Genomic DNA, 15,604 nt, shown 5'->3' on the forward strand with positions numbered 1-15,604 from the left:
ATTTCCAGGCCATTTTCATCAAGCACCTCTTTTAAAGCGAGATGATCTAATAGCGCGGGCTTTAAGCTCTTCTGGCTCTCTCAGTTTAATAAGCACGATGTGAGGCAGATTAGAGTGGAAGCTCACTTGGGCTCAAACTGTTTGTTAATACTCGGAGAACAAATGCTCCACCAGCACAAATTATTGTGGTGCATTAATACGGTGACTGGATTAAGGTTTACCTTTAGCAAATAAGTCTTAGGGGAGACTTAAGGTTAATATGCATATTTATTTATTTATGCTTTAATTATTAAGAGCATGTTTATATGCAAATGTCAAAAAATGCTAGTTTTTGAAAGTCAGGAAAGTCATTCTGTAAGCAAATGTTGTAATTCTGAAAGTAAAATAATTGCATTTATTAGATATATTAATCCAAAGCATTTTATAATTTATTCTAGGTATGCAGTACATTTGATCTGTTTATGCAATAGTGTAGTGTTTAAAGTGGGGGCTTAGTTCACCCCAAAATACAAATTGTGCCATCATTTATTTACCCTCATGTTGTTCAAAACCTCTACATGACTCTTTCTTGTGTAAAACACAAAAGAAGACATTTTGAGAAATGTTTCAGTTAGAGATGTAATGGTGTGAAAATTTCAGATCACGATTATAGTGAACAACATTATCACGGCTATCGATATTATCAAGGTTTTATTAACATGTTCTAAAAAGTACTGATGTCAACCAAATTTAATATTGAGTTTACCTGTAAATGTACTTTTGTTTGATTTACATAAAATAAATAACATTAATATTAGTCATGGCACGTTGGGGGCATGAGGTAAAAGTTTCCTAGTTCAGATTAAGCAAGTCAGATTTTCATATAAACACAACACAATTCAGCAAATCATCTGTTTGCGTGTGTCGTGAGAAATGGGTGAACTTTAGGACCCAGGAGAAAGCGGCATGGCATCTGCGCTCATAACAGCGCTCATAGTAGTAGAAACAAGCTGAACCGAGTTTCAAACTCAGCACATCACATAATTTAATGAAAAATGAATAGAAATGATGGGTCTGTATAAAGAAATACGAAGTAAACGTGTGTCAGTATATCTAAATTTCCACAAATGTGCACATTTTTGGATTAAAGTCCTAGTGAAGCACTGTCATCACAAAAATGAAAAGTCTGTCATCATTTGCTCACCTTCTTGTCATTTCAAATCTGTTTGAGGTTCTTTCTTCCGCAGAACACAAAAGAAGATATTTTGAAAAAAAGTTGGTAACTGAACAGCACCGGCACCCATTTATTTCTATTGTATGAACACGAAACCAATGCAAGTCAATGGGTAGCAGTTGACAACATTCTTCAAATATAAGTGTTACAGTTCTGCTAAATATAAGTGCTTAGAAAACCCCCAGTGTGTGTGTTAATAATGTAATAAGTTGTTATGAAGATTCTAAACATTCTGCGGAAACAAAGATCAGAATCTCAGTTGCTTGTAGCTCATCTGTAGCAGCGCAAAGATCGCAGGTTTGATCACAAGAGAACACACATACTGATAAAATCTACCTTAAATGCACTGTAAATCACTTCAGATAAAAGCATCTGCCAAATGCATAAATGTAAATAATGTAGCGCACCCAAATGAGCCCGTGTCATGTCTGATGTACCCTAACCCCGCATGCTCTCTACAGGAAGTATAATCTCTCAGAGTTTCTACATGAATACTACAGACCGGAGGAGTCGGACGACATTCCCTTCATTTGCTCAACCGAAAAAGAGAACGGAATGCTGCACTGCTCCAGTGTCCCGCAGCGCAGGGAAGGGGGGATGTGGTGTGAGGTCACTGTTGATAATGTCACAGATCATGATTTCAAACAGCGCCTCCATCATGGGTGTGTGAACTGGAACGTGTATTACAACGTCTGCAGAGCAAGCGATCATAATCCGCATAACGGAGCCATTAACTTTGACAACATCGGATATGCGTGGATTGCCATTTTTCAGGTGTGTTTGTGTGTTTTTATATATAAATATTTTTAAATATTTAAATATATGCGTGTGTATATATACGTAAATGCAATGTCATAAATAAGGCGGGTCAGGAATTTCTTTTAACTTGAATGCGTGAAAGTAAGAGATCTGCTCCAAGTTGTTCATTAAGATTTTCGCTGAGTATATATTCACTTTGGCAGGCGGTGATATTTCTTATCCTCACATATCCTTTTGGTTCCCAGAGACACTTACTTTCAGACTTGGAAAATGAAGTGAATGGTTGCCAGGGGCTACAGCAAGACAGAATCCCCTTACATCAATAACCAGCCTACCTGTCCCAGGAAATCAACTTTTATCATGTTCCATTTTAATCCGATCTTTAAGAAAGCAACAATATTTATCATATTCCTTAGTAATGTGATTGGGAAGGGGAACGGACATTTATCAGGTTTATGAGTAATTCGATTGACCACAGCGTGACATTTATCATTGCTTGCTGTATCATGACCTAGTTTTGCGCACGTGACGTAGAGTAACGTTGGATGTCTTTTATTTTTGACATCTCAAGCAGGATGACATTAGACCGATGTTGAATGTGTGTTTGCTGTTAAATTTATGACACCGTATTTCTGTTGTTCTTCAGGTCATCACTCTGGAGGGATGGGTGGATATCATGTATTATGTAATGGATGCACATTCCTTTTACAACTTCATCTATTTCATCTTCCTTATCATTGTAAGTGCACATTAACTGATTAACGTTATGGTGTTACAGTTTCTCCACTTTCATTAGGTGTGTAGAAATGATCTTTGCCACCATAAGGGGTGTAAATGACTTGAGTAATTGTACTTTATAACTATACTTAAGTAGTGTTATGGAAAATTTGAAGTTTTCTTGAGAGTCATAGAAACTGAAAACAAGTATTGACTGTTTCAAAGCGCCAACAAACGTTAGCGCTTGAACAAACGTTACTGCGCATGCACGCTTTTGCAGACTGTACTTAACTTCCAGTACACATATACAAAGAGTAGAGTGTCACGGTATTGGGTGGTGAGACAAAGACACACAGGAATGGAGGACCCAAATGCAGGCGGCAGGTAGGGGGTTAACACAATGCTTTAATAAATAGTAACAAAAAGACGAAACAAAAATCCACGATGGGGTAAAACAAGAACAAGGGTATTCACAAAACCAGGTAAGGAGAAACATGAAATACCTGGACACCCTACAAAACTACAGATAACAATCACATTGAAGTGCGAATGACTAGACTAGACTAGACTAGACTAGACAGGAACTCATCCACATGAGACGAATGACAATGAACCAGCACAGGACAGAAAACACAAGGGTATTATAAGGGATCAAAATCAAGAGGGGACAGGTGTGGGGCATGAAATCATAATGAGCACTAACGAGGAAACAAGAGGGCAGGAACAATGACGAGACAGGAGAGTATGGAAGGCCATCAGTGCCAAAATGCCCCTCTCCACATAAAACATGGGGTTCTGCCATGATCCCACCACTAGACCAACACAAACATGACATAGAGTCCACGTACATTATTTCTAAAAACAAGTGAAAGAAATAACAAGTATATTACATTAGCAAGCAAGTTAAAAGTATGTCTAGCCAGTATTACCAGTAGAAGAACCGTTACTTGGCTAAACTTAAATACAACAAAGTTACACGACCCATTCAACAATTTGTTTATTTAATCAAATTAATTTACAATAAAGTTTATTCAATAAAATATTAATATAAATTAATAATAATATAAATTAAATTAAATAAATAGTTATATTAGTCACTAGCCAGACCGATCATCAAACATAGACTGGAAATTGGCTGCGGTCCAGGCGTGCACACATCCGATGAAACGGTCTATATTAAAGTGTCTAAAAAGTGTCCAGCTAAGCCACTTCTGCTCTCACAGCGCTAAGGTCATTTTTCACCAATCGCTAACGATGTGTTAATAAAAAAAATTTAGCGAACCGACATCACTACGGCTAAACATTGTTGAGTGCCTCTATGACAGGAGTCTTCAACTAAAATTGCTTGAGGTCCAGTAAACGAACCCTCCTTACCAGTCGAGGTCCGGACAATTAAATACCTAAAGACATGAATTGATGGTTTTTGGCAGACCAAAGAAATAAACATGTCTTTTCATATCTATACAACGGCATAACAATTTCTGACAACAATATAATGAAGGAAAATGTGCAAAATGCCCTAATCTCTAAACCTGCACTGAACATAAATTCATTTCAACATGAACAACTTTAAAAGAAAACTAAAGTGTTGTTTTCTGCTGAACTGAGATGAACAAATATCAGCATCAAGTTGTGACTGATCAAACTCTGATAACATTTCAGCTCTTCTTGTGGCTGGTGCAGCTGAAAGGGGGGTTTGTTTAATGTTTTCTTTTAGTTCATGTCTTTATTTTCCTTCTAAAAGTGTTTCACACGCAGCCTCCATGCACTCTTTTACTATTTCCCCAACAGTAAAGGGCTTGTTATGTTTTCCTAAGATCCACTGTATTCTTACGGAACATTCATATGCTCGTTGTTGGGCGGTAAGTGAGGGAGGAAGGACCCGTGTAGAATGCTACTACTAGGCTTTGAGCTAATATATTTTCCGTGTCCTTACCTCGGACTGCTGTGTGTAAGTTTCTTCAAAGTGTCTATGTCTAGTTTCATAATGCCGTTTAAAGTTTCCACTTTTGACAACCGCAACAGACTCCGAGCAAATGAGACAAACCGGCCTCATGCATGTCGATGCAGGAACAATAAATGCAAATCTCTCGACCCATTCATCTCGGAAAACATGGTTTTGAACATTGTTTTTCAGTCACTGACAGTTACATCTGTCTGCACGCTGTGCAGCGAGTCTGTCTCGGCTCTCTTCACTCATCGACGTCTGAACGTAGCAACAGTGCGCAGATGTTAACTGTACGTGGCGCAGTAGGACCCAAACTGCTACTGAGTGGACCTTGATGTGCCTGGTATAAATTTGATTGCATTAGAAAATGATGTTAGGCGTTCATTTATTTATTATGTCAAAAGGCTTTGAGGTCCGGACGGACGCATCTCGCGGTCCGCATTCGGACCGGAGTCCGCTAGTTGGTGACCCCTGCTCTATGATCATATCAAATTCGTATTTGTGAATGTTGCTTGAAATGGATTGCTTGAAGCGCTTCTCCTTTTTGGTTGTCAATGTATGATGTAGTGTTTGGATAGTTTGGCTCCCGTCGTTGATTCTAAACCTATGCATCTTGAAGCAGCCAAGGAAAAAACATCATTGTTCCCTATGGACGCTATGTTTGCTGGATGTAACAGAGCTGGCTGAGATTTTAGTGGAAATACGTCATCGCTCCATGTGCATATATCCCATTAAAAGCTTCAATCACCAACTTTTTGATTAAAAATAAACATAAATTTGTGCTGTCAATAAAATAAACATTGAAAATACATTTTGTGTTTACATAATGTATGTGGGTGGCATGTATGTTTATATGTATATATAACACACACACATACAAAGTTATGAATTTCAGCTTTAACATTTAACAATTTTAGACATTTCTCAAGACATTGAGAGAATGTGTACAAACCGTGTAATCCAACTGGTGTGGAAATCTTGATAGCTTGTATCCAAGTGCACTACTAAACAAAAAAAAATCATTATTAAGTACAATAAAATATATGATTTACCTCTAGCCATCATTCAGTAATGTCAGAAGTCTGAAACTGAAGTCTTTCGCATATTTTCTTGTTGACAGTGATGCCTGACAATAAACGTATAGACTTGTGAAGTTGCCATTCTCAATCCTGTCATGCTTTTTGGACCGTTGCCTTCAATATTTCCATTGTACTCATGTTGTAATCTGTACACAGGTAGGCTCCTTCTTCATGATCAACCTGTGTCTGGTTGTCATAGCGACACAGTTCTCTGAGACCAAACAACGGGAGAACCAGCTGATGCAGGAGCAGCGGGCCCGTTTCCGTAGCAACGAGTCCACCATTGCAAGCTTGGCCGAACCGGGATCCTGCTACGAAGAGATGCTGAAATACCTTGTCCACATCTGTCGTAAACTTTGTCGGCACGTCACTCGTCTCTATGGCGAATTGTGCCCGCGCAGGCGAAGAGGCGACGCTACTTCCAACAGCTCCTTGATAGGAGGTGGGACTAACGGGTTTTGGGCCGATAATGGGACAAAGATGGGCCCGAGCCAGTATTTTATGACTCATTATCATCATACACACCATCATCAGCATTACATCAGTAATGGCATTGAAATGAAAACACTTCATCCTGATAGAGATACTCAGAAAAAGGGCTCATCCCTCCCACTTACGCTGCCGAATTTAAGGGGTTTGAGGTTCGGAATGAACTACCCCACCATAATGCCCTCCAAGGTGTGCGCAAGCTCACGGTCTGGCCGACAATCGACAGGCGGGGCCAAAGGATCGGTGTTCAATCACGGGCTGTATGGCAGGAAGATTTCAGTTTGTGGTGGATTCCATGACACTTACAAGCTGCAACACGGTAAGACCACAAATGTGAAAATGTGCAAATCATACAGATCGGCTCCATAAAGTATGTGGAGACTTAAAGGGATAGTTCACCCAAAAATAAAAATTCTGTCATCATTTATTCACCTTCATGTCATAAATGATGACAGAATTGTCATTTTTGGGTGAGCTATCCCTTTAACTATGGACATACTTTATAACCAAATACTTATCTTAGTTTTTAAAACTTTGGTTTGATATTTTGTGCATTGATTTTTGAGCGTGGCTTAAGTGTCCAAAGGCTATGTTACGTGTACATTGGCAAAACGTAAGTACATATAAATACTAATCAAGTTTTAGTCTTGCTGCCGTGTTCCAAATTTTACTTTGGGTTTATGGATTAAAAGTAAATTCTGTCTCTGGGGTTCTAACTTAATAGCATAGATGAAATTCTTTAATTTTTTTGCTTAGCACACTTGACATGCCCCAATAATTCCAAATTGAATTGAGAAACTGACTGCACAAACACACACTCCGTCTATTATTTTGTGCCTCTTGACTTTCGCCTGCAGTTACCTGCTTCAGTTGCTTTGCAATATTTTGTTCAAAATATATTCAGAACTGTGATGTATTTCCTGCGTTAAAGAACATTATACCCACATTCTTAAAAATACAGTTGTTCATGTTAGATTAAAGGTCCAGTGTACTAATTTTAGTGGTGAGGTTGCGAATTGCCCCTCCCCCTTTGCTTTCGAAGCACTACGGTGGCTGACACAGAACTAAGATATTTTCTAAGAAACACGCTCTGTAGTTTGTCCATTTAGGGCTACTGTAGAAACAACATGGCGAATTCCATGCAAGGGGACCCGCAGTGTATGTACTGTAAATAGAAATAGCTCCTTCTAAGGTGATAAAAAACATAACGCTTAGCACTGTACTGACGTTATTATATTATGTCTTTATGTGCCCATCGATCTGCGCAGCGGAGTCAAACAACCTTTCTACCTTTGAACTGGCCCTCTCCTACCAAGCGCACAGTTCTCTTTGTTTGACAGATGTTTTGGTCGTCAGTCATTATAACTGTGTTGTCGGTGTTCATGGAGAAATACTCACCGGCACATTATCATTGCTCGTGGCCGGGAGAGTGCTGTGTCTGGCGGGAGAAAGATGCGCTACTGCTGTAGGAGCAGCGGTGGAGTTTGTGTGGGGAAAAAGCAGAGACTTTGGCAACAATCTTTTGTAAATCGTCTTTTTTCCTCTCCGCTGGTGTAGCTGCGTTCTTTGTTGTTTTATTTCCCTTCGACTTTTACTTCGTTTTGCAGCTAATGTACCACACAATGACACTCTCGCTGTGGGCAGTTCTACTAATTCCGCCACTGCGTTAACTTTCTCTAGCTGGTGTCGAACAAAAGTTGTGTGCTTTGAGGAGGAAGAAAAATAAGGGTTGCAGTAAAGTAAAATGGTGCATAGTTGGGGCCCCCATACATGGATTTGCCTAGGGCCCCCAAATCACTAAATCCGCCCCTGATGGGGGGAGTGCCTTCGTTCAGATGTAATAACGTAAAACGTTAACAAGGATATACCGACTATTTTGATGATTACTTGCGGCTCTACGTGGCTGCTGACATGGCTTATTGGTTAAGTCCACCCCTTCCTATTTTGCTAATTAAATTGGGGTTATGTACTCGGTTTTAACATCTCTACATGTTCATTTATATGAAAGGATGAACTGAATCATAAATATGTGGAATATCTTAGAGCTCTGACATAGCAGATGGGTCTTAATAGACAGGTCTGGACCCTATTACGAGACAGACAATATTGATTACCGTTATAAAAAAGATTAATGCTTGGTATTGTGTTAATTCAGTGTCATAAATCATAATTGAGACAATAAATCATCCTAAAATTCTGTAATTATTAGTCAAAATTTCAGTATAGCCGACTGTATGTAATGGGGAACGGTAAGGCTTACTTTCTTACTGTGTGTTCACACCGCCATCGACTCTGTTTCTAGGTGTCGCTAGTCTCTTGCTACAAGGTCGTAAGAAGGCGTTCCTAGCTTTGGTTGCCCTAGTAACCTTTATAAACAAACTCTGCAGTAACTACGTGAGACGGATGACGTGAGCTCTGCTGCTTTACTCCTATTGGTAGTCGCTCCAAAAAGTCGCTCATCATTTGCATAAAGGTGAGCAAATCTCAACTTAGTCGCGTCGCTAGACACGCCTACTTCCTGTCGGCAACGGTCAATCGCTCGTGTCGCCGGCTCTTCATTGAAATGAATGACATCGCTTCGCTTTGACGCTGGGTGTCGCTGGCGGTGTGAACGCACAGTTAGTCCACACTATGTTTAATATTTAACACACTGTACTCGTTCTTCATTGCAGGTGTGTATCCAGGCCCATGCTCAAGTGTGTGTATTGACGGGAGGGCTGGGATGGCATCTTCTGAACTGTCTTCCTGCCCAATTTGCGCTCAGGAAGGTGACGGCGTCACCTGCGATTCCAACGGGGAACCGGACCCTGAGAAACAGGGGCCAGATGTCAGCGCGGAACCGAGCAAATTAAACCAGGATGTGGAGGAAAAGGAGTCTGGGAGAAAGAGTTGCGTGTGTGTGTGCGTTCATCTCGCCCGAGTTGTGCTGAAGCGGATTGTGGAAAGCAAATACTTCAACAGAGGGATAATGATCGCAATCCTTATCAATACACTCAGCATGGGCGTGGAGTACCATGAACAGGTAAAAAACATCACATCTAAAAAGTCAGATACGTTATTTAACCTGGCCAAATCATTCTGACTGCGACTGCTAAACCAACAAATTGTTAGATCAGATCAGGTTGAGCATTTTTATTTTTGTTACAGTGCGAGCTCTCATCGTGACATGATCTCTTGTGTTGTGTTCGGCTCACATTGCATTTCATTAACCCCCTCGGTCAGGATTATCGTGTGCGAGTCGGTGGGAGTCTGTCTGAGTGTGTGTGTCTGACAGAGAGACTCTGAGATGAACCGGTTTGAGGCAGAGGACAGTCGCACGGTTGCCAGGGAAATGATTATTTACATTACAGCAGACACAGTTAATAACAACACTCGCCTGCTCTTCCTCTGCGAGAAACAAAGCCACAGGCAGAGAGAGAAGACACAGATATATACTGTCACACCATTGAAACACTGCTGCGCTTTATGTGTGTGTGCTGTCTTTTGTATATGTATTGTTCTTCAGACCTGTGTCTGTGTTGTCTATCAAAAACGTCTCTTTGTATATCATATGTCATCTCATACAATATACATCCACACACTTGTGCAAATAGACAGGACAAAGGTGAGAACTAAAGAGATCTTATAGAGGAATGTTGTTCTTTATGAAACGTTAGTAAAGAAATCTTGTTACTGTAGCTTCGTTTCTCCTATATTAACACTTTAAGAGATTTATATTTATATATCGTCGCTGCCTTTCTGAAACCAAAATTCGTATGTCCAAATTCACAGTTTTTCGGGGAATGGAAGAGCACTGGACTTTTTAAATGATTAAATACTGTGTTGTCAAAGTTGGCAAGCACTTTTTAATATTTTTTATTGGTTAGATATTTGCAAAACCAAGTGACAAACATATAGGGTGCCTTATAATAATGATTTGTGGTAAAAAAATAAAATAACGAAAATATGGATGTACGAGGTTCCAGAAGGACAGCAGCAATATTTCTATGTCTTTAGTCTGTTTATTCACCCTGGTGTCATTGAAACGTACTTTTCTATTTTCTATTTTTTCTTGGGAAACCAAAACGGAGGTTTTTTAAAGTGTCATTTTGATGGAAGTGAATTGTGTGCGCCTTTCTCAAGCTTTACTTTTTTCATTTTAAAAGGATTCTTTAAAAGGATGCCAAGGCGTTATAAAATAACTCCATGCCATATAGTGTCCTTGAGGCATACGAATGGATTTGATCAAATATAAGTGTAAAATTTAATCCACTGTTTGATGAGAGTATTAGCCCGTGCCTCCTAACTCCTCAAACATTGTGTCTGAACTGTGCTGTTTACACTTTTTTGGAAGTTTACTTTTAAGTAATATGAAATAATCGGAAGTAGAGTAAACTCTGTTTGTGGACCCTCACACATATGAAAAATGCAAAAATAAATCTAGAGATGCACCATTACTAAATTTCTCCACTGATACTGATAGCCGATTATTCAGAGTGATGTCTGCACTGCCGATACAGATTCTGAAGATTAAATTCATATATCTAAACTTTCTAAAAGTTATTAATTCATATAATGACTATCAATATTGAACATTAAACTGGTGAAGTTTCTTAACATTTTCTATATAAAGAGCACAAATACATTGCATTTTCCTGTCCTCTTTTGATTGACAGGAAATATATCGGCTCTGATCATCGGCTGTTTTAAATTGCTTTTATCGACCGATGCCGATTATTGGCTGATATATCAGTGCATCTCTATATAAAAAATTATTTTGTGTGAATGAACCCTTTAAAGCGGCCCTAACACACGCGGTTTCTGCCAATCTCATATTAATCTTGAGTATCTATAGAGTAGTATTGCATACTTCGTATCTTCGAAGGGTATTTAGTTTGATCACATTTATAAAAGATAGATACAGCTGTAAAAGTACGATTATTTCCGAAAGCATACAGCGTGTGCGGGGACAGCATGAGAAGACAGCACATTTAACATAGTAAAGAAGTCAGAATGCATGACACACCGTTGCACCACCCCTTTAATTTGGCCGCTCTAACGAAGAAAATCCCACCTTCCAGTAAAACGAGCTAATCGGCTGATTCTCTGGAGCGGGGCTCTTGTGAGGCGCTTGCCAGCCTGTGAGCAGGCGCAGTACATGAGGCGATCTCGACAAAGGTGATTTTTAGCTCAATTTAAGCTTAGCAAGCCAAAGTTATGATACATTGATCGGAAATATGCTGTTTAATTGTGATTTTTGCCAGCCATAGAAATATCTGCCTTCCCCCATTCAAGTAGACAGGACTGTGGACTTGCTATGATGTAAATACATGCCCAGAGGCGTTGCAAACATGGCCGCCAAGTGGCACGACTTTGATATTATTTACACGTAATGTAACCGTTTTTCATGAATCTTACGCAGGTAATTACTACATTTGGGTTGGTTAGTCGCCCCACACCGTTTGTGCTATAGACATTGTTTAGAAAAGGTGTTGAGATATCACTGTCTTGAGGGAAATATGCCTCGGCATGCATCCTAGCAATTTGGTGGCAGGTTTTCCATTGGCTGGCAACCAGAAACTTTTTTCTTTTCAAAAATGCTAAATTTCTAGATAGCAAGAGATACTTTTGTCAGTTTTGTGTATTTACATAGAGTGGGAGGACTTGGAAATGTTTTCCACTGAAATTCACTCGCTGGACTCCGTCCCCCTGTGTTCCCCCTTTTCCAACCCTGATGACAATACAAAAACATACCACGTGACAAAAAACTAATATTGTGTAATATTTCTCTCTCTCTCTCTCTCTCTCTCTCTTTCTTTCTTCTGTAGCCTCAAGAGTTAACAGACGCATTGGAGATCAGTAATATTGTCTTCACCAGTTTGTTTGCGTTAGAGATGCTCTTGAAACTCTCAGCCTGTGGCGTGTTTGACTACATCAGCAACCCCTACAACATCTTTGATGGGATCATTGTTATCATCAGGTACTCTGCTGTTAAATTCTGTCGCCATTCCATCCTGATACTGTGTAATCTGATCTCACATGTTCCGTCTGATGTTTTTTTGCAGTGTGTGTGAGCTTGTCGGACAAGCAGAAGGAGGGTTTTCGGTTTTAAGGACGTTCCGTTTGCTGAGGGTCCTGAAACTGGTACGGTTTCTCCCGGCCCTGCGGAGGCAGCTGGTGGTACTGATGAAGACCATGGACAACGTGGCCACCTTCTGCATGCTGCTTATGCTCTTCATCTTCATTTTTAGGTGTGGCTTTGTGAGCAAGTACAACTAAACAGAGCGAAAGAGTCTTTAGGAATGAATCTAGAAATGATGTTACACCATGTGTGGGTATTTTCGGAGGTTTTTCTGTAGTTTTGAAAAGGAACGTTGAGAAGTAATTTGCTTTCTAAGCATGTGATGGGTAATTCTCAGACGGCAGTTCCATGAATGCATTAAAAATGTCAGAGAAAATATTTTTAGAAATAAATAGAAAGTAGAATGAACATCAAACCAAGTTGGGTATATGTGCAGAATTTAGTAAACTATAAAAAACCTTAAACTGAATAGTGTGTCACAGCAGCTAATCCATTACTAATAAAATCAGCATTTTAGAATAGATAATTGCAGAACAAAATATTTTTTATAATATATGTTTAATATGCACAATTTTGATAGCAATCATCAATTACAATTTCATTTGATTTATTTAAATGTATTTGAAGTGAATCCATGACAATCTGATGTAAATTGTCTAAAAATCGCATAAAAATTAAACGTTTAAAATAAAAATATATTTATACAGTGCACACTGTCAATCACCTGCCTGTGACTAAGTTTAATATTTTGTTATTATTACTATTTCGACACACACCATTTTTCTGTTTATAAGCCCAATATTTGTTCATGAAATTGAAGAAATGTTTTCTTTGCAATGCATTTTTATCTCTCTCGTCTTCTGTGTTGTAGTATATTGGGGATGCATCTGTTCGGGTGTAAGTTCACTCGTCTGGAGAATGGAGATACAGTGTCGGACAGAAAGAACTTTGATTCACTGCTCTGGGCCATCGTCACTGTGTTCCAGGTTAGCAAAAAGTTCTTACCATCTTTGCAGATTCTCCTGAACTACCAGTATTTAGCCTTTAGGGTGGTGTTTACTTTTGATAAAAGTAAAAGTTTGTCTGCTTTTTCTAGCTTAAGTCGTATCGTAAAGGTCCCTTTTTTGAGAAAGATAAACCTCTACACAACACACCTTTGAAGCTGGTGCTCCTAAAATCCCAAATTTTTGCTGACCAGCATAAATCTGTAGGTCGCTGTGGTGAAAAAATCTGTCGACTGAATTTATTAAAATTTCACAGTGGCTTTTAAAAGTTTAAAGTCTAGAAATAGCAATTTTTTGTTCTTTGGAGACAAGCTATGATTAAATACTCACTGCTTAATGTTGGAATAGCAGCATGCAGAACGCTGAGGCAAGGGATTGTGGGTATTCGCCTGTCTAAAGTCTACAGTAATAAATCCCTGCATGCCATTTAAATGTACATTTATATTTAGGATTTGTAAATAATTCAACAAATAATTTCATCTACCAAATATTACTCTACATTCGATATTTTTACATTCTATTTATTTGTATATAATAGCAATGAACATTATCACGGTCTTCCTTGTCTGATCAACAACAGCTGAGACAGGCTGAGCGTGTTTTTTAAACCGGGATTATCCAAACTTCTACAAAATGTGTCAGAGTTTATAAAACTGCTGAGGTCATCAAAGTCCGCCCCGTATTATTACAGACACGATGAGGTCATCAGCCTTCTCCCTGCAGTATTGGCCAGTGTGATGGGGGTCACTGGTGGGTGACACTTGTGCAAGCACTGATATGGTGCTGTATTAACTCCGGCCCCTGAGGGAAGCCATCCGAGTCAAGGTTTCCTCAGCACCCAGAGCCTTTAATTTCCCTAATCTCTATTTCTGTCTGTGTGGAGGTGTGTGTGTGTGTGTGTGTGTGTGTGTGTGTGCGTGTGTGTGTGTGTGTGTGTGTGTTTGTAAGCAGAAAACAAACTCCAGACTGAGCCTGCTGGTTTTCCTCTGTTCTAAATCAGTCTGGAGCTGGAGATGGGTTCAGGTTCCTCTGTGGATGTCTGTATGAAATGTGCTCGGCTAAAGGGAAAGCAAACTCAAAGTTCTTTGCAGCTGAATGTTCAATGAGCCAAATCTCGTCTTTATTTCTTACAGGGGTCATATGGCGCGAATATGTGTTTTTCTGTGTCTTTGTTGCCATGCATGTATTAGACACGTGAAATTGCAAAAATGAAAGTGTCGGAACAAAAGATGCATTCTAGCTAAAATCGAATGCTCACCCAGACCTGCCTGAAACGCCTCGTGTAACCACACCCCCACAAATCCACGTCAGTTCGTGGTATGATTTCACTAAGACTGCCCAAATGACCGCCCAAATGTATACGCAAGTAAGGGCGTACCTGTCAGTACAATTGCTCTGGAACCTGATGTTCCAAATATGGTAAGAGGCGTTAGATTTCCGTCACTACGCACCGGTTAACTGGCCAATCATAGCACACCTCACTTTTCAGTGCGATGAGCTTTATAAAAAATCTGCGCGTTTCAGAGAGGCGGGGCAAAGAGGAGATACAAACACAGTATGTGAAAATACATAGTTTTTGAACCTTAAATCGTGTATACACATTGCATTTCATCTAAACAAACGATAATATTCGTTTTAGCCGTGTCATATGACCCCTTTAAAAGTAAAAAAATTATGTGTAATTTTTATGATTAACATGTACTAGTAACTAAGTGACTTTAAAAAGTAAATAATTATTCATTGTTACCAGCAGTTTCTATTTTTATTTTAGGGTACTCTTTTATGAATATACTGTAGGAATATACAATATATAAATGTGTATGTATTTTATTAAATTTATTATAATTTTTTATATATTTGAAAAGCCTTTTAATATATAAAAAGTTATTTGTATTTTATTTTCTTTCTTTTTACTTTTTTTTAATGGGTAGATTTCTTCAGAAATACATTTTGAACAAAAACCTGCTAATTAAATTTTTGTCAAAGACTTCTTTTACTTTTTTTCTGCATTTGTAGCTGCTTTACTATTTCAGAACATAGGTAACAGTCCCCCACTGTAAAACAGTAAAAAGTGGATTTTCCGACATTTTCGTCGAGCGTTGTTTAAAAATTAATGGAAAATTTTGCCAATGGAATGGAAAGAGTTGTGTAATCGGCTGTAAACATTACACTTTTCAATACAAATAATTATATAAATTATACAATTACCTCGTTTGTAACGTAAAACAGTTCAATTTAAAAAAAATTACAAATTCAATTTAGTTTAATACAAGATTATTAAATTGTTGTTATGCAAGTACATAAGTAATTGTGATTTGTTTACTTAAAAATGAA

The 15,604-nt window shown here is 38.8% G+C and overlaps 1 protein-coding gene across 1 annotated transcript in view; it reads left to right on the top strand.

Annotated features, from left to right (window-relative positions):
* Positions 1-15,604, top strand: part of cacna1hb (calcium channel, voltage-dependent, T type, alpha 1H subunit b) — a 47,614-nt gene that overhangs the window by 7,475 nt on the left and 24,535 nt on the right. Inside the window, exons 5-11 of the mRNA XM_057332321.1 lie at positions 1,675-1,987; positions 2,619-2,711; positions 5,873-6,524; positions 8,878-9,227; positions 12,013-12,164; positions 12,250-12,435; positions 13,138-13,252. Of these exons, the coding sequence (XP_057188304.1) occupies positions 1,675-1,987; positions 2,619-2,711; positions 5,873-6,524; positions 8,878-9,227; positions 12,013-12,164; positions 12,250-12,435; positions 13,138-13,252 (1,861 nt within the window). The remainder of the gene's footprint in view (positions 1-1,674; positions 1,988-2,618; positions 2,712-5,872; positions 6,525-8,877; positions 9,228-12,012; positions 12,165-12,249; positions 12,436-13,137; positions 13,253-15,604) is intronic.

This window comes from Triplophysa rosa, linkage group LG4 (genome assembly GCF_024868665.1).
Source record: "Triplophysa rosa linkage group LG4, Trosa_1v2, whole genome shotgun sequence".
Lineage (NCBI taxonomy): Eukaryota > Metazoa > Chordata > Actinopteri > Cypriniformes > Nemacheilidae > Triplophysa > Triplophysa rosa.